Here is a 24100-nt window from a genome sequence, read left to right as displayed (position 1 = left end):
TCAGACAATGGTGGTGTCAGGAAGATGGATAATGCTGCTGGCAAGGCTGGCAGAGGAGACAGGAAGATGTGTTAAGCACCAAAACAGGACGGTATTTATGCCTTTCTCCTGTGCTCATTACAAATACACAAGAAATCTTTAAAAAGAAAGGTAGAGCAATAGCAGGAGCTGTTGGACACACTTCTTTAAATACTCGATTGTCCAGAGGAGGACAGTGAGAAAGGACAGGAGTGCAGTCCTGTAAGCCCACATTACCTGTCCCTCTGCTTCTGGCAGGCGACTTGTGCATGGAAAGGTGTGCATGTCTGTGGGAGACACTTGCTGAGTGTCCTTGCCAAGATCCATAGTGTCACAATCAAGTGAGGCAGGATGCTCTCCGTACCTGTCAATGCTGGAAAGGAAATCCTGCTCCTGTTCAGCCACTACAGCTGTGAGTCTAGCCAGGTCTCTGAGCCATGGAAATTTGTTCTGTGTCCTGTGGTGCGTGTAGGACAGCCCAGACCAGCAACCAGCTGTCCAGAAATGGCTGAATGAGTCAATGGCTTACCAAGCAGACAGCATCTTTCCCTTCCCCAGGGAAGGCTGTTTTTCTGTTTGCTCTGACACATTGCTCTGTAAAGTAGTAGTGCCAAAGAGTAATTCTACAGAACAGAAGAGAGTGAGAAGCTGAAATACTGTGTTTTAATAAGTCATTGCTTGTCAGCCGAGCCACAGTAAGAGTGCTGGGATATATTCCTAGCCTCTTCAAACACAAAGAGAACCTATTAGCATAAACCATGCCATGCTCTTTTTTTTTTTTTTTTCCCAAAAAGAAGAATATTTCTGAGAGGTTTTTTGTTTTTTAGTTATTATTATTATTTCTCATTTTACACAGTAGCTGTGCTGAAGTGTTAAAAATCCTCAAAGAACTGATGGAAAGGCTAGATGATACAGAGTTGAAATGTTCCTTGAGTAGTTGAGTAGAGAATCTCTTCTTTTTGGAGCCTCAGGTAGCCTTGAAACTCAATGTCTCTGACTCAGATGCCTCTGCTTAAAAACAGCTGATCCATGCCTGATGGTGAAAAATAAGGCAGCAACTCGAGCTGCACGTGAACAAAGAGAGATGGCCTTATGGATGGAGAACATGGTGAAGGGCAGCAGTCTAGTGGTTGAGGTCAGGAGAACTTTCCACTGGGAAAGGTGGGAAAGCATGAGAGACCTTGCATGAGGTTGTGAAAGAACAGTACATATCAACACTGATACACGTTCAGTGCTAAATATGCATTATATTCTTGCAGATAGCTGTTGTCATAGATTACAATTCTCCTCTCCTCTCCTCTCCTCTCCTCTCCTCTCCTCTCCTCTCCTCTCCTCTCCTCTCCTCTCCTCTCCTCTCCTCGTCTGTCCTTTTCATCAAATGCTGGAACTCAGCTTTAGAAAAGTGTGAAATAACCTTTAAGCATATTCTCATTTTATATGTCACTATCCTGTACCTTAAGTTCTAGTCTTTTCTTTAGGAAAAAAAAAAAAAAAAAAAAAAGATCCAGGAATGCTTGAAAAATGTTTCGGGAATTACTTAATTTTAGAAATAAAGGGGAAAAATAACTTCATCTGAAACTAAGTGGCAATGAAACAAAGTCTAATTACCTGCATTCAATTCTCCAATCAGGCCAATAGGCTAATGAACATCAATAGAACTTCACAAAGTGCCCTGGGATCCCAAATGACTGTAAGTGGTCAGGCCTTTGGTTTTGCATTTCAGAGTCTGGTTGGTATAATCTTGAAGCAAAATCTGCAGATCAGATCATAGCCTATACTCCGTCTCTGGATTACTGTGTGTGTGTATGTGTACGCCCTTGAGCACTGCACATCTGGGATGAAATCAAAGCACTTTTAACTGCACATGTATCCCATTTCTGGCTTGCTAGTAGTCCTTTAAATGTGCTGGGTTTAATCCAGGAAAAACGAGTATTCAAAATCACACTAGTGAAGGGGAAAAGGGAAAAAAAAAAACACAAAAAAACAACCCAAGTTTTATATACTTGGATGGCATTTTTCTTTGAATATGAATGACTTAATCATAATCACTCTTAGTGAGAGGTGGGTGATGAAAGTTCAGAAATCTTCAGACAGAGAAAGACTTTGAACCTGCCTTTCTCATGTCGTTGGTGTGTATATTATGCCTGTAAGAGGGAAAAAGCAAGCCAGCAGCTTGCATCCTCTGCAAGAAACCAAAATAACTCTTTCAGGGGTCTTGAGATTTCAGAGCAGTATTCTGCTGAGAGGAATTTGTACAACGCTAATCCACTTGGATCTTTGAGTACGGATTAAAATGCCCAAACCTACAGCGTTTTTCTCAATGTTAGAAAGCACTCTGATTTGAGGCTTTGCTCTGTATCTGGCTTGTATAGTCAAATCCTGAATTTCCTCTGAATTCAGTTCCCACTTTTCTCCTTTAATACATTTGTAAGTGTTCATTCTGTGTTCAAGCAAGATACATATAGCAGCATCAGCACTGTGCATGCACTTCCTGCTTTTATTGTTTGGAAGATAGGAACATGGTTTTAGAAACCTGGATACAGATTTTGCTTGCAGGAGCAAGGAAGTCATGAGGAATATTCCACATCCAGTGCATAGAAAGGTTTGTTGTTTTCAGCTCTAGAATATGCTGTAATACGGGCATTGCAGAAGACATCTGGACATTGCAGGTTCAGGTTCTGTTGACCCCTAGTTTGCCCCTTCTTTGCAGTGTGTAACACTAGACAATTTTTTTGCCACCTCCTTTTCTATGTTTTTCGCAGGTGATAACTTGGCAGGCATGATATGGGAATATAATATTGATAAATCTAGCAGAGTAACTAAGCAAAAGACTGTCCATTTGGAGAATGAGGATGGAGATGAGATATGTGCTTGCCTACTGACAGCAGGCACAGGCAATTAATCCCCACAGTGTCAGGCATTTTGCAGTCAGAAACCTGCCTCTCCAGGGGTAGGTAGCAGCTAAGTAGCAGTTTCACTTCTGGACTCTGGCACACAGAGGGGAAATGAGACAGAAACTGGTTGTATTTTTTGGATCCTTTCATTGGTATTGTATGTTGAAATTATATGACACCATTTGCCAGTAATAAATCATTTTGCTGTCTGTTATGTGATTACATAATTAAATATCCCTTGTCGTGGATACAAATGCAGGGGTTGACTTAGACTTTGTGGGAATTAGGGGTTTGATTTTTTGAACTTTACATTTCCTGACTCCTGTGCAAATCAAACCCAGTTGTTTAACACTACACTGAGAAATGATTCATGCAATAAGTCGTGTACAGTGAGAAGTGCAAACTGTATTTTCAGTGTATTTTCTGTCTTGCTCATAATTTATTTGTTCAGTAAAATACATGCAGAATAGGCATGGAGAATTTAGCATTTCTCTACTGCTCATCCTTATAAAGGTGGTGCATTGCACAGGGATAATGATGCTTATCTCCTTGGTGAGTTGCTTTGAGATGAAGAGAGGGAAACTTCTAGGTGGAGTTGGGCTGTGATCTCTTGTGTTTTCTGTTGTTCCTGAGCCATTTCCATTCTCAATGAAATGCCATCACCAGAAGACGTTGGCTCTGGCCAAGTACCCCTGGGCCACTCTAGTTGCAACCTGTATTGTATTATTTAAAACTGGCACTAGTCTGGAGTGGTGTCACTTGTCTTGATGTCATTGGAAAGCCAGACTCCTCCAAGTGCAGCAGCTCTTACAGCTGACCCGTCCTCGAGCAGCATGATGTCTATTAGTTTTATTGTTGGTTTGATTGTTTGCAGTTCTCACTGCTGCTTTCTGCTGAGGTTTAATTCTGTTTGTGTTTGGAAGGACAAGGGAGCAAATTTGTTGTTTTTGTTAGAAACTAAGCTGTTCTGAAGTCTTGATGACGATCCATTGTTAGTGGTGTTACAAAACCTAAGTGGGCAAGAAAGTACGAAGGAAAGGAAAAGTACAATTCAGATTTGCCAAGCAACGTGAAAATAATTAGAAGATTAGCAGTTTGGCACTGTTTACCAGTAAGCTGTGAATTAAATGCATCCCCCTTTTCTCTTTTCATTAGTGCAACGTGTCACTTCAGTTCTGGATTTCATGTCCTTCTCACACCTCTCACTCCTCCTTCTGTCAAAATGCAGGACTTTATTTTATTGCAGGAGAAATGAAGGAGCAAGCAGTTAATATGGCTTTGGAGACTTTCTAATCACCAGTATCTGAAATGCGGTCATAAGTATCCGCAATTCACTTACTGGGTGGAGATGAATCGCCTCCAATTTGCTTTTACGAACGCGAGTGGAACATTTGGGAACAGTGGTTTCTGTTGTTGACACTGTGAAGTGCTTGTAGGCAGCCAGCTATAAAGACCAGAGTGACATTTACACGTAAGTTCTCTCATCACCGTCATTGAAGAAAGGATTAAATTCAGTGTGATGCCATGGCATATGCTGAGTGATGTTCTGTTCTTGGCTCTAGCTTCCACCAGCTCAACTCCATGTATTCATCTTGGGTTTGAGAACTGGTGTAAAAAGAAAACTTGATCGTCACAGATGAGAAAGCAATACTGGTGTCACTGAAATCTATGGGATTCTTGCCATAAAGTTTGGCTAATCAAGATTTTCACCTTGAGGTTACTATCTGATTTCAGGAGCATAGAGATGTTTATGTCTGTATTGTTCTGATTTCCCGCCCCTCTCCAGCCTCTTCCCTGCAGGGAACTTATTGCATCCCTGTGTAACAGGCACTAGAATCACAGCCACTAACCAGTGCTAGAAATATCTTTGAGATTATATTCCATCTGACTTCAGGGACCTGATAAAATCTCCTGATACAAATATACCAGACAATGAGCTGATAGTACAGCTGTTCTTGTCTCTAATTCAGCAGAATTTGGGCATGGGGGCTAGAAGAGGAAGAGAGGCTTTTCTGAGTGCAAAGATGCATACTTGTTCAGAGCAATTCAATCCTATTCAAAACCAGATCTCATGCCTGTCCCAACATAAAATTCATCTGGATGATATAATAGTTTGTTGCCTGATGCAGTCATAGAGCACTCAAGTAATAATCTGTAAAACTGGGAGAGATTTTTTCTTTGTTTCACCACAAAAAAATAAATGGGAGGAAGTTTTAGTTTATTTTCATGTATATATTATGGCATATACTGTAATATTTATAGTCTGTTGTACTCTAAATATAACTTGTTAAAATGTTATAAATATTTATATAAATATGAAACTCCCAGAGTGATTTGAGTTGTGAGAAAAGCGACCTCCAAAATAACAGTTCTAATCATTTTTTTTTTTTTTTTTTCCTTTGAACAAATTGAAATAATCCTGGTAATTTTTGCTAGCAATTTTGGAGAAAGAAAAGTGGGGCTAAAACTAAGACAACCCTGAAATCTATGTCATGATTAAGAAGTATTAGAAAAACAGCAAGATCTTGAGCTGAGGAGTGTTTGGAAAGCTGATATTCTTTTTCATTCACGATCTGAAATTCTTGAAGCCTGTTTTTGGCAGACCACAAATATATTGTGGTTAATGTTGATACAGAGAAAGACACCAAGTAATTCATTGCGCCATAATGTCAGGTTTTAGGATCAGAACAAGCTGTTTCCAGAAAACAGTATTTCCAGTTCAGTGATAGCTTATTTGAGGTGTTAGCTTTATATGATATACAGTGGGATGGCTTTAAACTAAATGTGTCAGTTAAGTGCGTAACCACGAGCAATAGCACAGGGAACATTATACTCGTATCTGTGGGGCAATATTTTCCATTGTTTCCATTTCCTTCTAAACATCAAATGTGAGAGTGTATGTTCTTCTGGCTTCCTGTAGGATCAAAAGGGAATTTGCTTTATTTACTTGATCAGAGGCGAGGCAGACTGTGCCCTGTGAAACAGTGTCTCATTCATCTGTCCCAAAGGCAATCATGAATGGACATGACAGTGATCAGGTGGAAATCTGCTTGTAACTGATGTCGGTTGACGTGTCAGTTTGATCAAATAATAATAATAATAAATCATCTAGGGCCTAAGATTGATGAGTATCTGCATTTCTTGTTGGCTTGAGTGGGAACTCCAGGCTGGTGGGGATTTTTTTAAGACTGCACTTTAAAAAGGTGTGAAGAGGACTGGGTCCTAAGGAATGCTGTCACTGAGGTTGGCAGAAGTTTTGCTTTTTGGTGACAGCATATCTGAGTGATGAGGCCCATCCATCTGGCCCCATGTGCTGCTGAGTGTCCCCAGGCCCCAGTGCGGTCAGTGACACACTTCCCAAAAACCTGAACATCCACAGGATTTGGTCCTGAGTTATAATTTCATTCTAGATTTATTTGACACTAAAACAAAACAGCTGTTTGCAATTAGCACACATAAAAAGAACAATAACAAAAATGCAGCCTTCCCTTCCAGCTCTACATATACGCAGTGCAAAGATCTTGCAAAGTTCTGCTCATTTTTTTCCCCCTGTGCTCCAACTAAAACATCAAAATCAATTGATCTCACTGAAGACTGAATGAAAAAAAAAAATTATGGTTCCCCAAATGTTTCTGATTGGCAGCAGCAACTCGGTAATGAAAGATAAACGTGTGCATGCTGGGCTGTCTCTGCTGCAGATCTGATCTAAGCACAAAGCTACACGGACACGAGGGCCAGGCAATGGCTGCTGCTGTGCTGGGACAGGGTGAGGTAGATAGCTGGTTTCTGACCAGGACTCTGATCCAGGGCAGCTGGCCCACCCTCCCATTGGGAACAGTGAACAAGGAGCTTGTAAAATACACAGACCAAATGGAAATGACCCCCATTGACTGAAACCAGCTGCACATCAGACCTCTCACAGTCTCTCTTGATTTGCTATCTTAAATAAATGGATGTGGTAGAAGAGGCTGTGGAAAGAAAACAAAATAATTTATCCTCCTTGAAGTTGCGCCACACTAGTAAGCCACAGTTTTTACAGCTGAAAAAAACCGATTCTTCACATATTGAGTTTTGAGTTTTTTCTTTTTTCTTTTTTTTTTGCTTTAAAAGTCTGCAGTTTAGAATGCACCATGCTGCAGGTCAGTTTCAGAGCTTTTTGACAAATATAGCATTGGCAGCTTTTGTTAGGTGTTCATCCTTTGAAAAATGCTGGCTAACACAAGTCTGGTTTTGCACTGCAATTCAGAAAAGAGTTACGATAGCTTTCGCTGATGCTTTGGCTTAAGAGCTGAGTGCTGCTTCACGATAAAGGTCTTGATCAGTTCTGAAGAAGAATGATGTGCAGAGTGACTTAGCTGGTTCATTTGTTGTTTGCCATATTTTTCTGAATACATTCCTGAGTAACACCTGATATCTGGAGCACTGTGAAGAGCTGTTTAGAATAACCAGTGTAGCACCTGAACTCAGAAGTATGAAGGATGAGTGCTACGCAAGTCTTCCTTTATATCTAGGACAGGTTACTGCTGTGGGTGTTAGACTGAGCTCAGTTTGGACGTACAGAATAAGTGCTCAGTAGTAGGATAAGAGATACTTAACTTTGCTGTCTAATTGCATCAATTTGAGAAGATTGTCAGGTGCCATAGTATAGCAACAATTTGATAGGCTTTCAGTGAAGAAACTTATTAAAGTCAGCAATCTAGTTTTCCTTAATACAACTGAGACGTAGATATCTCTTACGAAGTACCTGTAAGTTTTCTTTTTAAAAAAAACTCTTATTCAGCCAGTTGATCGTTAGTGAAACAACATACTGAATTTGAATCAGTAAATCTATTAAAATACCTCAGTAGAATGACCTTCTGCAAAAACATTTGGCATACAAAAATTATGGGAAAATATTTTGAATTGATACTGCTACTTTTTTTTTTTCCTCCTAAAATTTTTACTTTTTTTTTTTTTTTTTTTTTTTTCCCTAATATTTTACCTTTTGTTTTGTTTTGGTTAAGAATATGTTTGTGTTTGATGCAGCGTTTGTGCAAATAGAAAAGGGTATACAAATATACAAACACTGTAACAGTAGTATACAGGTACAGAAAACAGTAGCAACTTTGAACATAGGATCCTTTACCCATTACCTTGCAATAGAGTTGCAGAGACATGTTTTTTAAATATATATTGAAATTCTTATATACAGATCCTGTGTTTCCTGACAATTTGGTTTTGCTTTAAAGACAAAACCAAAATGCAGTTCAGTGCTGGAACAGGCTGCCCAGAGAGTTTGTGGATGCCCCATCCCTGGAGGTGTTCAAGGCCACATTGGATGGGGCCCTGGGCAGCCTGGTCTAGTATTAGATATGGAGGTTGATGGCCCTGCCTTCAGTAGGGGAGGTTGGTGATCCTTGCTATCCCTTCCAACCCAAGCCATTCTGTAATTCTGTGATCCTATAATATTGTGATTACTCTTCCACTTGACAAGAGTTATCCACATTGGCTGTAGGATCTTCTGACTGTTATCTGTGCCCTACAGTGGTTGCCACAGGGAAATGCACACCTCTGTTCCTTCTACCACTACCATTTCTTGCAGCTTTCCTGTATTTCTGGTATAATTCGCAGCTTTGGGGTGACCCTGCAACTGTGCTGAACGGGAACATTTTTTTCTCTGTATTTCAGTTATTTGTCATCTTGGTACACAAGTACCATACCTCATAGTTCAAAATCTAGCAGCCCTTCCCATTACTCTTTGGTGGTTTCTGATAGAATCTTATTGATATTAAGGAGAGCATTGTCCTGGTCAGAGCTCCAGGACCAACAAAACATGAGGAGAAGAGTTTAGTGCATGATAACGTAGCATATATTTGAACTTTCTGTAAAGAAAAAGGACCAGATTGAGACCACCCTTGCAATTTTCTTGTCTTTCTAATGAAAAAAATAGAAACACAGGTTGAGTGCTCTTACAGTTGTAGAATACTTTAAACTTGAACTTTAAAAACACATGTCAATGTGGTGTATTTATCAGTGGTCTTTTAAATAAAATCTATAGTACAAAGGAGAAGAAAACTAAATATCAGACTTTTTTTTCACCTTTATTTTAATCAGACCTTTCTTTTTAAAACTGAAAGAATAACAACTTGATGAAACTAAGGGTACTGAGCTGGTCAAACAGAAAAGAAGGAAAGCAAGTTATTTCTCCTCAGCAGCACAGTAGGAAATGTGCAACTGTTGAGTTTCAATTCATATGTTTACATCTCTACATACTTACAGTGGAAAATTAGATTAGAGCCCAAGAATATATTCTTTCTCAAACTGAAATAAGATGTGTTTTATCAAGGGAACAACAAGAAAAAAAAATCTCAAAGCACAAGGCACCGGTTCTGCATCAAAAATGTTATTCTGAATGCTCTGAACTCCACATATAAATTTTCTTCTTTGCTTTGTTCCAGAGATTGAAGGCAGCACTGACTCATCACCCCGCTGCCATGTCGAACGGGAATATGAACACCATGGGCCACATGATGGAAATGATGAGCTCGCGGCAGGACCAGACGCCACACCATCATATGCACTCACATCCTCATCAACACCAGACACTGCCACCTCACCACTCCTACCCCCACCAGCACCAGCACCCAGCGCACCATCCTCATCCTCAGCCTCATCACCAGCAGAATCACCCCCACCACCACTCCCACTCGCACCTTCACGCGCACCCAGCACATCACCAGACCTCGCCGCACCCACCGCTGCATTCGGGCGGACAAGCACAGGTAGACCCTGATGCCATGCTGCATCTCTGAGTTTTGCTGTTATGTGGAGTAAAAGTCTCATGCCTGTGTTGCATCTCGCCCTCCAGCTACTTAAAAATGCTGGCTACTGGTGGCAGGGAAGCATAGACTTTAAGGAGAAAATCGTATGAATCAAGAACTTGTTTTTCTGCTTCATATTCTTGGCACTTGTAATGTCTTACTTAATAAGGAACTCCAAGTTTTTTCTCTACTCTGATCTCTGCACATTGCCACATTATTCTTTTATGGACAAGGTATATTATGAATCTATGTTCTACACTGTACATTGTGCTTGACCCTAAACTTCTCAGGCCAAGATTTAAAGAGTTGCATGCGTTCTGTGTATAGAAATAGATAGCACAATCTTTAGTGAACTAAAATGGCCACACATATGCATACTCAAAGTAAGGAATTTATGTATGTGTGTGTATGCACAATACGTAAAGAAACAACCTCACTGAACTCAATGGTGTATTTATTTCTGGTCTATATTGCAGATAGTAGAGATAGATAGTTTTAAGGTACACTGGCTTAGAGGAAGAGATAAAGGATTTCAGGCCTTGTGAAGGGGATTGCAGCTCCTAGGTGTGGTGTATGATTAGGTAACAGTGTGGGCAGTAGTGGGCCTACAGTCATGTCAGGAGAAAGAGACAATGAAGCCAGTTCAAGGAGAGAGATTTAAACTAGGAAAGTTCTAAACTGGATTCAGATGATTTTAAAGGTGGGCAGGTGGGTAGTACATACAATGAGGACAATGAGCCAGACATAAGAATTTAAATCTGTGAAGTATTGCATTGCTTGCAAATACCTTTCAGACAAGCTCTTAGAAAACATTAAAGAAAATGAGAAGATTTGGCTGACATCCCAGCGTCCCACAACATTAACTATTTACTAACATCTAGCTTTATTATTGCAGAGACTGCAAGCACATGGCATTTCCCCAAAGCATTTGCTAATGTAAAATGAATTGTCAGCTTTAGAGAAACAGTCTAAATAAGATATCAGCAGACTCCCCTGTGAGAAGATGTCCAGAGCTTTCCTTAGTTTAGTTCAGTTTTTACTTTGTGAATTCAATTATTTTCCCATCTGTTAATGAGTTATTTTCCTTGGAGTTGTTTAAAAACTCCAATAAAGAGACGTTATCTCATACCATAGAAACCAAAAGTAAGCGAATGGCTCTCTAGGGTATCCATAAGAGAGTAAACACTCCATGCATCAGATAAAGGCAACAGGTGAAATCTCACAGATTTAAGGATAAGGCACCAGCCAACGAGCCAATGTGTTAGGTGCTTTTCCTTCTGTGCTGCTGAAGCCATTTTTGAGTCATTCTGATTGGAACAGCCTAGATTCCTTATGGTTTGTTTTCCCTGTTAGCTGGGTACTCCTTGCAGTCAAGCACTGGGGCACGCAGGCCGACTGGCAGCAACAAAGCTGTGTCAGATGTGTCTCAGCACCTCTGAGTCTCTGGAGCGGGGTCTTTGTGGTAATGTGAGCTTTGCAGGGAACACAGTGTCAATGAAGGCAATGGGCCCCAGCAGGGACCAAGTAGGTCTTCACCTTGACCAGAGGTGTAAATGTCACCCAGAGGTTGTGGATGGAGGCAATGGCTGATGGATCTGAGTAGGACTCCTGGGATCATCTGCTTCCCCAGACAGCAGAGCTTTTGCTGCTTGCCTGTTCTCATGGTGCAAAGACAAGAGTGATTTCTGAATACACACATGGGGAGAAGATAAGACTTTGCTGAGTAATAAACATAATTATTACTTACTAAGCTCATCTGTAGTCTCGATGGTATTGGCCTCTTTGGAGATCAGATTGCTCCAGCAGATGTTGATTTTATGGTGAATTTTACTACTTCTCAACCTCCTTATTCTTCTGAGACAGACTCTTTGGTTCTAAGCCACCCGCCAAGCAGCCCATGTTGGTGTGGGCCATGTGTTCCAATGACATAAATTCTGTTATTTCACCCCACACTGTTCTGTAATGTCAGCATTCCTATCACACTTTTCACCTACCACTTTGACCCAGAGGAGCCCAATGAGCTAAGTTTTGCCAGGATGCATGGATGGGTATTACTTTTGTAGTATGGTGCAAAGAGTGGAGATGAGCATGAGATCAAGGCTAAGTATAATCTTCTAACATATATTTCTGAGAAAGAGATATTTTACCAAGCTGTAACTGCATTGCTTCAGCTAGTGCAAAAATTGATATTGCCATTTTGGTCACATTAACACCTTTTCATATCAAACTTACTAGAGAGATAGCTGAGGTAGAGCAGAGTTGGGGATGTTTCATTTTATTACCTGTCCTACATTTGTCTTGACTATGAATATCTGGTAGGCATTTAATAAAAGATAACATTAACATTAATTTAATATATTTATATTAATGTAGTAATAATATATTAATATTGATATTTAATATATATTTTCTTTCTTACTAGAGTGTGTTTGTCCATAGGCAGGGTGGGGATGTCCTGTTAGAGAATGATGCTTAGACAGTTACTAAGATGTATTCTAACAGATTGCAGGGCCTCAGAGGTTGGAGGACAGCTGGTATCCCTCGTTGGCCATCTCCTATGGCAGAGATGGTGGCTGCAGCACAGGGACAACCCCCTGTTGAGCAGAGGACTGGAAGCTTAAATTGCAAATGGGAGGACTTCACACATGCTAAAATTTTAAGAATAAGGCAGAAGGTGCAAGGTGGCTTATTTAGTTTTAGAAGTTTGTTGGTTTAGTTTTATTTTTTTCTGCTCCTACAGAAGAGAAATTACCTGTTTGCACAACAGAAAACTGAGAGTAAATTTGGCTTTATGTGAAAAGAATTATCAGATGCACAGTATAATTATATGTAAAATTGCCACTCTAACTGACACAAGTCAGCTGGGAAAAGGAGCAAGTTCTTCTTCAAACTTTGTGGTGAGATTCTAGACAGAAAAGCAACCTTGCAAGATGATAGTATCATTTTAATTGAGACAGACAGATGTGTTAAGCAAACAAATGTTAATTAGTGCAGTTGAAATTTAGGATGCGATCTGACAAAGCTCAGAGTATGTCCACTTACTAAGCCAAAAGGAAGCACCTTGGAGGTTTGGGCCTTTGCTAGAACAGCAAGGTTAATTTTGAGTCAACAATTCAGGTTTCTGGACTCTTCCAGACTCCACTGGTGTAGGAATAGCAGGAGTAGCACAGATGTCTCCAGCTGTGCTACAGCAATTAGGTCCAAACCCCAAGAAAAACCCAAAGCACAAGGGCCTGGGCACCATGGTGAGGCAGGAAAGCAGTCGGAGAGCTTGTTATTCCCAGGCAGCGCCTATTGCCTTTAGAAACACTGAACATGAAGTCTGATACTTGTTCCTCACCACTACATAGGCGAGCATTTCATCCAGAAAAGTCAGAGCACAGTCTGGTGGCAGCTGTCTCCATCACAAGCTTCCTCTGAAAGGGCATAGACAAATTACTTTCAGGAGCAAGACTGATATTCTCCTTCAATTGAAAAGGTATTAATATGTGGTTTTCCATATTTTCATAGCAGAGGGGTTGTAAGTGGTTTTCATAATTGCTGTCAAATAACCATAAAAAGGAGTATAGCATGTGTTCAAGAAACATTTAGATGTTGTACTGAGGGACATGGTATAGTGGGAAATATGGGTGATAGGTGGACAGTTGGAGTGGATGATCTTAGAGGTCTTTTCCAACCTTGGTGATTCTGTGATCAAAAAGAGGACAAATAAAAATGCCTGAGGAGGAAACAGCAGTACCTCCATGGGATACCAGCCTTCCTTCAAAATCCACATGTGTGTGAACACCTAAATCCTTTATTTCAACTACATCTCATGGGCATTGAGGTCTCCTGGATCACCACCCTTGCCATAGCTTCCCCGGTGCACTCAGATGGCAGAGCACTTATATTTCCTGTCTTTAGAGGCTATGAGATACTGAGCAGAGGTGGAAGAACATGTGTAAAAGAAAAGTCCCAAAATTTCAGAAGCAATTACCAAGGAAACAAGAAGAAAGGAGAGACAGAAATAAGGCCTCTACAGTCTTCTACTTTGATTAAAAGGGTTGCTGAGAGAAACTTGACATTTCAGCTTTGAAATAGATGGTGGCAGAGAAAGTACCTTAGTGAAAGTTTATAAGGACTAGCTGTTAGGGAAAAATATTTTTCCTACTAATATTCAGAGAATCATTTCAAAAAAATCTCCCCTTCAACCAATGCAGCCCTTTGCCAGCAGCTAAGATTAGAAGCATCTGGCAGTGTCTTTCAACGCGTGCCTCTCCTCGCCCGCCATCCAACCGGGCGACTGTGGGAGATGCTCCCCATTCCTCAGCCTCATTCCCTCTTCCTTTCCCCCACCCATTGCCTTATCAATCCTCTACTTAACAGGTTTCACCAGCCGCACAGCAAATGCAGCCCACGCAGACGATACAGCCGCCACAGCCCACTGGAGGCCGCCGGAGAAGGGTGGTGGATGAAGACCCTGATGAGAGGAGGAGGAAATTTCTGGAGAGGAACAGAGCCGCTGCCACACGCTGCAGACAGAAGAGGAAGGTCTGGGTGATGTCACTGGAAAAGAAAGCAGAAGAACTCACCCAGACAAACATGCAGCTTCAGGTGCGAGCCACTGTCTATGCCCCCAAGGACACAGAGGCCCTCTTTGTGCTTGCTGCTGCCCCGGCACTACCGCTGCTGCGTGGGAGCACGGCACTATCAAAGGCGGTTAGTTGAGGTGTCTGTGCTCCAATTAGAGGAATAATTTCATTTTGGCAGGATAAGCCAGGAAAAAGCTGTCTTGGGATTAGAAGCCTTCACTAGACAGAGCTGTATTTATTTTCTTTTCTTGTCACTGTTTTGTTTTTTAAGTGCCATTACCTTGGCTATAAAGCATTTCTTCAGAGCAGGGCACGTAGCTAATCCCTAACTCTAAGCCAGTGAGATGGGAGCATAAATCGAAGGGAAGAGAATGAATATAAATTTGAGATTAAAAGCACAGGAATGGTGTCCTTCTTACAGTGTGCACAGAAGTTAGTTTGTGTGTCATCTTATGGCATCAAATCTGGGAGCCAAGTTGCCCTCAAAAGGAGTTTGTTATAAAATAATGTCAAGAACATTCTTCCCAAGTTGTGGATCATTTTTTGTTTTCTTCGATCTCAACTTTGTGTAACAGTGCATTTTATGATTTGTGGCAAACCAAACTCTCTATTTCTCTTCTAGAATGAGGTCTCCATGCTGAAAAATGAGGTAGCACAGCTGAAACAGTTGTTGTTAACGCATAAAGACTGTCCGATAACAGCCATGCAGAAAGAATCACAAGGATATCTAAGTAAGTAGCTAGTATGCTTACTCTGTCTCCACACCACCCACAGGAAAACACAGTTTCTAGTTCTTCCCTCCAGAATCCCTTGGCCATATTACAACATGAACCTCTCTTCTCAAACATCATCCAAGCCGTCCCATCTCCTGCCCCTATTTATCCAGCCCTGCTTAAAATCCAAAAAGCCACAGTTTGCACCCAGCCCAGCACTGCTGGTCCCTCCCTGTCCCTCCACCCCACAAGGCGATGCGTACGGATGGATGCTGGCTCCCATGTGGAGGATCCCTGTGGAACTCAGAGCTCCAGACCTGCAAGAGTCCTCCTGGGCACAGCGCTGCCAGCACAGTAACATAACTCTCCAAAGGGAAGTTATAAAGGAAAGCATTACAGCCCACTCCAGCGAAAACGGTACTGTGCTCTGACTGTGGCACAGACCAAGCGCGGAGCAGGCTTTCAAGGTTTGTTCTTTTTAACTCTTATCTTGCCTTTTTCTTCTTTTTTAAATCACATCTGATGCCAACATTGAATCAATTCTGTCTAGCTGATGCATTTTACAAGTACGGTAATTTATGGACAAATTCTTTGCTTGGCTCTAGAGTGGCTCAGAAGAACCTCTGGGTTAATATTTGCTAGATTGCGGCCTTCTCTTAAAATAGAGCCCATTTCTGTCTCGTCCGCATCACTATGCATCTGTCTCTTTAACGGTACTCAAATTAAAAATACATAATTGCATTACATGCCTGTCAACTGTTGCTTGAATTAGATTTTCTGTGATGCAGTGCACTACACTGTAATTCTGATTTCTGCTGGAGCGAATAGAGAATTTAGGCTTTGTAAACCTTAAGATACTAGACGTTTTGTACTAGGTGTTGGTTTCATAGCCATTAAGGTTTTGGTGTTTTTTCAAGGTGCTGGCTCCTACCATTGCGTTACCATCAGATGACTGAATGTGCGCTCTGTCCCCCGTCCTTTTCCAGGTCCTGAGAGCAGTCCTCCTGCGAGCCCGGTCCCAGCATGCTCCCAGCAGCAAGTCATCCAGCACAACACCATCACCACCTCCTCCTCCGTCAGCGACGTTGTGGGCAGCTCCACTCTCACACAGCTTGCCAGCCACAGAACAGACATCAACCCCATCCTTTAAGACGGGTTGATCAGAAACTGCTAGGGGAAAGTGGTAGCATATCAAAACATCCTCTGTGCTAAGGACATTTTTGACCGTAACTCAAGCCTGGAAGATTCCTCAGTTCTTGAAAGACTCTGGCTTTCATTTTTATAGTTATTAAAATGTCTTTTATACTTAGTTACATAAAAGGGAGTTATGCAATTAATATGCTATCAGCTTGAGAAATGCTTTGGTGCTTTCTCCAGTTTTTTTGGTACCAGTTACTTGTTTATAAACCTAACTGTCTCTGTACATAGTCACGTTTTCTTCTCACCAATCTAGCCTGAAGCCTCAGAAATACGGAGTTGTGTTAAACTGCAGCTTGTTAGCCAATGTGAGGCATGAAATGTATTAAACAGAGTCATATGTAGGTAACTAGGAGTAATTAGGCTATAAATATAGAGAGAGGGCATCTGCTGACAGCATCATAAAATGAGTTAGAATTGTGCTATCACCAGAACCTCGTCTTTCAACACGGTTACACAGTGTGTGGCTATCGGAACAAACCCAAACCCCAGTAAAGTGCCCTTTTGCCCAGCCATCCTCTTCCAGCTCTCTCCCACCCTGTCCTTTTTGTCCTTCAGTTGTTCTCACAACTCACTTCTCCCTTCCCTAGCCCTCTGCCCTTCTCTTAGCCAGGCTTCCCTCTCCTCCTCCCCCTCTCAGAGAACAGCGATAAACAAGTAAAAACTTCAAGCCTACCTAAAAACTGCCAGCACGGCTGCTGCTTTCACTAGCTCTTCACCCGCAGCTGGGCTGCACCGAGCTTTTCTGTTTTGAAAAATAGAAATGCTCCTGATTTAGTGCTTTTAATAAACAGGGAAAGGCAAAAGCAGTGCAGTTGCAGGTGAAGCAAGATTGAAAGCCAGCTGTGTTGATGCTAGCAGCCGTGTAAGCTGTTGAGGTAAATGGCTGTGGCACAGTGCAGGCATAGCAAGTAACACCTGAGAATTACAGCAATTCTTTAGCGCTGCCAGTCGTTAACACAGCAAATCCATGTAGTATATAATTCAGAAAAGTTCTGTTCCCTAACCTGCTTACATTGTTCTAGCACTGAAAGCTAACAGCCTCAGATTTCACAGGCTATAAATGAAAAATAAATCAGCGTAACCATTCTGACCAGTTGGAAAAATGCCACTTTTAATTACCAAGGCAAGTCCTGGTCTCTGCAGGCATCCCCTTGGATGTACATGGACTGGCTTTGAGCTGGCAGACATCAGTGGAGCTTCGCTGACCATAATGGCACTTACTCCAGTTTACAGCGAGTAAGAAATTGTCTCATAATGACATTAAAAAAAGTTTTATCGAGTGTGCAGCCACTAAAAAGTGCTGCAAGAAAGGCAAATTCCACTGCACTCACTGGATAAAATTCAGTCCTGTAAAGGGGGTCTGTAAAGGGGCTTTATGCCACAATTAAGGGTTTTGTTTGGACTATGTGCCTGCCCCTCAACACCACGGATTTGCATCCCAGAGTAGTAGCAGTGATTGATGGGGAAATCAGAGGGAGATGATGCCAGTTAATTATGCTTGCCTTTCAGTATCCTGGGACCTGGTTTTGCTCTCAAGGCTGGCAGTGGTGACACCTCCTTCATCTGCCCCAGGGAACAGGACTGGGCTCTGAATTGGTGATGAACTTTCAGACATTTCAAACTGCATCTTTAATAGCAAAAGATAATTCGTGCTATTCCTAGCAAACACTCCAGCCCAAAATACGCTTCATTCTGAAGTGAGGTTCTTGTCCTCAGCTGCTGTTTCTTGGTTGCGAGAGGAGTCACAGGTTTTAGTAGGGTGACTCTTGTCAGAGCAGGAAAGAGTTAAGCGAGTGCAGTGAGAGGCACTGTCAGGAGCAGGGCCCTTTTGGAAGGAAAAGCAAAGTTCTGAGGATTGTTTCTGAATTAGTTCTTATCTTGGTAACTAACTTTTACAGTATTCTTGAACAGCTCTCTTTCCATTTATGCAAATACATTCAAAAAAAGATTTTTAATGTACAGTGTAAATCTTGACTTGATTATATAGTCTAAGAACCAAAAAAAAAATTAAGAAAAAATACAAATGTAAAGGATTTTCTATTATATTTTAGACAAACATATACTTTTAAAGTGTTTTAAATACTGAATCTATAATTTTTTTTTTAATCTCTGGTTGTAATAGCTAAGTGGTTTTGCTTCATCATGGCTCCCAAAGGAAATTCTTTCAAATATGCAGTCGAGCAAAATGTTCCAGCTGAATATCCACGATGTGAAAGACAAAACAAGCCTTTCCCCTGTGTCTGAATGTCATCCTTCACTGTGAAAAATAAAATGCCATCACAGGGTTAATTTGCAAACTTTCCCTCTATATGGGTAGCACTTAAATATGTTAAAAAAGTAAAAATCTAAGTAGTTGATAACATTAGGATACCCAGTTGAGCTGCACTGCACTAGAATTACAGTTTAGCTTCATTTTGTTCAGTCTCCTCAATTAAAATATTTAGCTGTTAAACTGAAAGCCTCTACTTTAAAAAGGGGGGAAAAAAAAAAAAAGGAAAAAAAAATACAAAAACCTTGCCTAAGTTTTGTTAAATTCAGCAACTTGACAGTTTGACTGATGTGTATTATATATAGCTCAATTATTTCTTTTTTTAATGCTAACTAGGCAAGCCAACCGCACATGTTGGCCTAAATGTGTAATTACAATGAAATGTCTCCTCTCTATACTATTGGCCTTTAGGTATAATCATTGCTAGTGATGTGGAAATCAGTAAAGGATGAAAAGCTATTTGCTATTGCTTCTTGTAACTCTGTCACAGGTTCACAGGCCAAGCCAACACACAGCATATTTGTATCAGCTCTATTAGTGAAAGGACCAACTGTGCCAGGCACCTTATATCGCTCATCATTTTCACTTCCACCTTACAGCACTCTTGTTTTGCAGGGCAGGGACCCTGCAGCCTTTCCCCAGGCCTTTGGCCGGCTGTGTGCTGGGGCAGCCTGAGGAAGGACTACAGGACAGACCCTGCGCCTCCACCCCACCGCAGCCTTCCTCTCAGCACATCGTCACCGCGCTCCCCGTGCTCTTTCGTTTGAGGAGAAACCCTGCTTTTCCACCAGCTGCTGCTGGAGTCTGATGTGCTTTTCTCCTTCCTCTCAAGCCCAGCCTGTTGGCAGACTCTGGGCCCCGTCCCACCGCCAGGGACTTGGTGGGGAGCTCCCCTGCTCAGCTTTGCTCGGCACAGGCTTCCTTTGCCGGGAAGAAGCCTGCTCACCTCAAAGATATTTCTGGGGATGGCATTTCTTGTTGCGTGACAGCGGAAGTACGTTGGAAATCTCAGCCACGGACAATTGCAATACTTTTATCAGAAAGAAACTATGCTGTGATCTAGTTCCTTCTCTCCCGGCCCCTTCCCTGGGTAACTTATGCAAGCCATATTCATGACACTGCCTGTGGGAGACAAGTAGTTTGTGTGCTATCATGGTGTGTTTTATAAGGACGATGAGGATGATTTATGGAGAATTTTGTGCTGTTTGGAGTTAATTCCTGCTACAAAGCTAAATGTATGCTGCCCATGTTCTGAATAGTGGAAAGTCAATGGTTCAGTGCCTCGGTGCGTGTGGATTTTGTGTGTTAACTGACTCCGTCCTATTAACTAACAAGCCAGCTGTAAGTGTTGTTAAATGCCCAACTTTTGAGAATTCATATTTTTTTAAGCGACAATATTTAGCGTTTAAAGGTAGCCTTTTAGTTTAGGCAAAATGTGCTTTTTAGCAGCTAATACCTTTTTTTAAAAAAAAGAAAAAAGCGTATAGAGTGAATTTATGAAAACTCATGAGGACCAAAGCAATTTTAAAACAGGAATCTATTAATTTAGTATTCACATAGAATTTTATAAAGTATTTATTAATAAATGTTATTTTAACACATTCCATTTGAACAGTATTCTTGTACAGAATCTGTTTGGTTTTGTTTTTATTTTTTTTTTCCTTTAAAGTTACAATATTAGTTTTGCAATAAAGTGCTCTAGGTGTGTGTGCATCTTAATCTTTCAGGGTCTCAAGCAGAAGACGTCCATCTAAGATGGAAAAGTTTGCTGAGGTCATTTGTACAGAAATTCCTAGAATTAAATGTTTTCCTTAAAGCAGCATCTGCTTTTTTTTTTTTTTTTTTAATTACAGCAAAGCAAATTACAAACCTTCAGTTGTTTCCTTTGTGTTGGGAAATATGCTCTCTTGTTTTAGAAAGCATGGGTCAACATATAACTGGAAAGCCTGCCTTTTGTTTTCTCTCTTTTTTTTTTTTAAGACTGATTATGCCATGGAAGATCTAACACCATTCTTGTTTCTCTTCTAATATCACATAGTGAGTTGCACTATACTGCCTTATCATTGCTCCTTCTGTCCTCTTACTAAGCAGCGTTTCTTAAATGCAGACCATTGAAACTCCATTATGCATCAGATAAAGTTACCGAAGGGGGAAGAAGAAAAAAAGATTGATCTGTAGACATGAAAACTAAACTGTGCCTATAAAACAAAACCAGTTCCAACTAATTAGTTCCTTATTTCTATGTTTCAATTATTTATATTATTTTAAAATTGCACTTTAGCTCTCGCTCTCTTGCTCTCCCTTGTTAAGTCATTTATAATTCTCTTGTAAGATGTTTGCACCAGATACATTTATATGCTTTCACTGGTGGCATATCTACAACTTGTCTCTCACACCTGCCCGAATGGAGAAGCTGAAAACAACCAAGTCTGCAGTGTGACTTAGACTTTACACCCTCTTCATGATAGCATATAAATGTTTAATTATGCAAAGTGTGTGAGGCAGCATCTAAGCTACGTTTTTAATCTCTCATCCTGAGAACCAAAGTGTCCTGTGCGTAATAGCGTAAGGTCAGGAGACTGGCTCTGCGGTGCATGATAATGCACTTTGACTGTTGTCCAACCCACGGCAGCTGTGACGCTGCAGTGATAACAGTGGCCATACTGTGTATTAAAAGTCAAAATCAATAAAATACGTTGCCTTATAACTTGACTAGGGACAGCACCTTTAAAAAAAAAAAAACCTAACAAAAGAGACTAAAAACTTCTAAGGACAAATAAAGCAATAAAATTTCAAGCGATCTAAACACCAAAAAAAAAAAGGAAATCATTCATTTTTTCATCATCTGAAGTCATCGTCTTATTGCAAAGACTGTTTATATCAGTAATGTTTTTTTAGAGCTTACAGTTATCTGTTTTATCAGTGGCTTTACATATAAAGCTAAATTGCTTACTGTTGTTGGTTTTACATAGCTTTCAAAACTACTTTATAGCAAATCTTGAAACTCTGTGAGGCCAAAAATGTCAGTGTTTGCATACACTCACAATAAGATTGATTCACTAAGTGGAAATCTGATCCTTTCCCAGGCTCTCCTTGGACTGGAATCAATAATTGCAACTTGCTATATTTAGGCTGATGTGAAATACCTGGTATTCAGGATCTCCAGTTCTATATTTATGCAAATTAAGTGTTACTTATGCTAAATTGCCCTGGGTGGAACTTTTCCTGACCCTCCCCCCAAAACAGCGTGCCAGCTTATGTTGCAAGACCATGAGACCCAAATCTCTTTTTGGCTAAAATATATGCAGCAGTTTTCTGAATGAAGACTGTAAGCTCATTCTGCCTTTACAGCGATTGTAGCCGAGTCAGGAAAGAAGGGATGGGGGGCTGATAGTGTATCTGAAGGGAAATGTTTTCCTTGCTGTATTCTAGGAAATTCCAGAGAATTTCTTCCCCCTCACCCATAGGAGCTGGGGTTGCAAAGATATCAGACACAGCCTTTACCATGCTTCCAAAACATTTTGCATGCAAGGTGTGCTCACTCTTCTGAGTAATTGGCACTGAGGGCTTTGCCAACAGCTTTATAATCTGAATCCAGTGTTTCCCAGCCCATGTTGGTGAGCTCTGTACTTTTGTCTGTAACAGCTCAATTTAAACACTGGGTAGCAATCATCCGTGAAAGTCACTTCTTTGGAATATTGTCATTGTCTTGGTTTTAAGGAACTTTTAGCACTGCTTGGAGTAAGCCTAAACTATCGAAGTTTATATATAAATATATATATATTATATTAAAAAAGGTGCTGTCACAGTAAGTTTTGGGCTTGAGGTTGTTTGTATTGTATGCAAAGGTTTTATGTTTGTTTGTCTGTTTTATTCTGTAAAGCAACCACCTTCCTTACCGGAGGGAGATAATTTTTTTTTTTGGTACATAAGTGTAAATACCTGCTGCAGCATTTAATATGTTTAATTTTATGTTAAGCTTTTTGTTGCATTGTGAACCCATTATTGTTGCAAATGGACAATGAGTTCATTGAGACTGTTCAACTAGGTCAGATTTTTACATCTCTTTCTAGCTAGAAGAGACAGGATTTTTGTGCATTTGTACAAATGTTAATAATATCACTGCAATTCCAATATAATAAAGCACTCAAATACAAATATTTCCAGTAGTTTGGCTGTGTCTGTAGCCCAGACATTTTATGATACAGATAACTCCTGCAAGTTAACCACGCTACTCGTCCATTGTTTCTATTCTTAAACAGATCTGGTGGCTCATGCCTTCTTTGTACTTGCCTGACCATGCGAAATCTCTGATCTTCCCCAAAACTGCTGCAGGATTGGGGTGCAGGGCAGCACCCATGTGGCTGCAGGAGCAAGGCCACCCTGCTGACCACACTGCACAGGGCCACCGCGTGTCTACCAGAAGACCTGGGGCCTTGCAGGAGCAAGGTCTCTGAAGGTTTTCCAAGTGCAGAGGCTGCAAAGCCTCAAACAAATAGATTGATGTGGTAGAGCCTAACATAAGGCCTCCGCATAAGGAAGAAACAAGCTGTTATTTTACTTTTCCTTGCAGCTGGAGTGTGCTTATATCAAAATACACTCTATGCTTGTTATCCTGCCAACCTTGCCTCTTGCCAAAAGCTGCCTGGAAATGGATTTCCTGCTGGGCTAATTAGCTCTAATTGTGGTGCCCCTGTTATCTTGCCAACCTCATTTCTCACTATAAATTGGTCCAATGCAGACCTTGGCACAATGAACAAATAGTAACCTGAAATTTGTCAGGCTGAACCCATCCTTAGGTTCACACGATGCTATGACTGTGCTGCCGTGCTGGGGCAATGACCTGATGGCTGTGACCATGACCCATAATGTGCAGTCTTGCTGCAGTGACAAGCCTGCCAAGAGAACCTGGTTGTGGTGTCAATCTGCAGGAGATGTCCTAGGCAGTCTGCAGGGATGCTCCTTGGAGGCCTGGCATGGGTGCAGGTCCTGCTGCTCTCCCTCTGGGTTTTCGAAAGGCTGGATCTGGCCAAGAGCACTTGCCCTCCTAAAATGGGTAGGAAAAAGGCAGAGCCATGCCACTGTTCCCATTCTCTCTTTGTAAGTGCCAGAAAATGAGGCTGTAGATGTACGTGGCTCCCTCTCCAAGGGGTTCCTGAAGCCATTTCCCCACACATCAAGGCACAGCATTATCTAGAGTAATTTCTGAGGCCATAAACATCTGAACTGCCTTTTAACAAAGCTGTCACACCACTGCCTAACTGTTTTTATACAGCAGAGCTTTTGCTCTGTGACCAAATACTGAAAGAGAATCATAATTACTATAAAAATAGATGCCTCCCATGAAGGCATATCACAGGACTTTGTTATTGTCCTCACAGTTATATTTACACCTGACTGTATGAGCTAAGCAAGATGTATTCAAGCTGAGGTAACACTGCCCTTTGCAGCTGATTCATGGTTTCCCAAACCTGGACACAGCATTTGTTGCTCTTCCAAGCAGTCTGCTGTTACTACTGCTCTCCCCAGGTTGCTCTGGACAGCAGTCATCAAAACAAAGTTATTATTAGAGGAAAATGGATTGGTGATAGCGAAAGCTTCAGCCCCCATCCTTCCTTTGTGGGGAGACAGGCAG

At 41.2% G+C, this 24100-nt stretch overlaps 1 protein-coding gene across 3 annotated transcripts in view; it reads left to right on the top strand.

Annotated features, from left to right (window-relative positions):
• Positions 1-22625, top strand: part of CREB5 (cAMP responsive element binding protein 5) — a 245531-nt gene extending 222906 nt beyond the window's left edge. For all 3 annotated transcript variants that reach the window (XM_042888951.1, XM_042888952.1, XM_042888953.1), the window contains 4 exons: positions 9350-9673; positions 14078-14305; positions 14906-15014; positions 15983-22625. In XM_042888951.1, the coding sequence (XP_042744885.1) occupies positions 9350-9673; positions 14078-14305; positions 14906-15014; positions 15983-16146 (825 nt within the window). In that variant the 3' untranslated portion in view covers positions 16147-22625. The remainder of the gene's footprint in view (positions 1-9349; positions 9674-14077; positions 14306-14905; positions 15015-15982) is intronic.
• The last annotated feature ends 1475 nt before the right edge of the window (positions 22626-24100 follow it).

Source organism: Lagopus leucura, unplaced genomic scaffold (assembly GCF_019238085.1).
Source record: "Lagopus leucura isolate 7727_CA_CO unplaced genomic scaffold, USGS_WTPT01 Super-Scaffold_100157, whole genome shotgun sequence".
Taxonomy (NCBI): domain Eukaryota; kingdom Metazoa; phylum Chordata; class Aves; order Galliformes; family Phasianidae; genus Lagopus; species Lagopus leucura.
The sequence above is the reverse complement of the archived record's forward strand: the minus strand, read 5'-3'. Positions and strand labels throughout refer to the sequence as shown.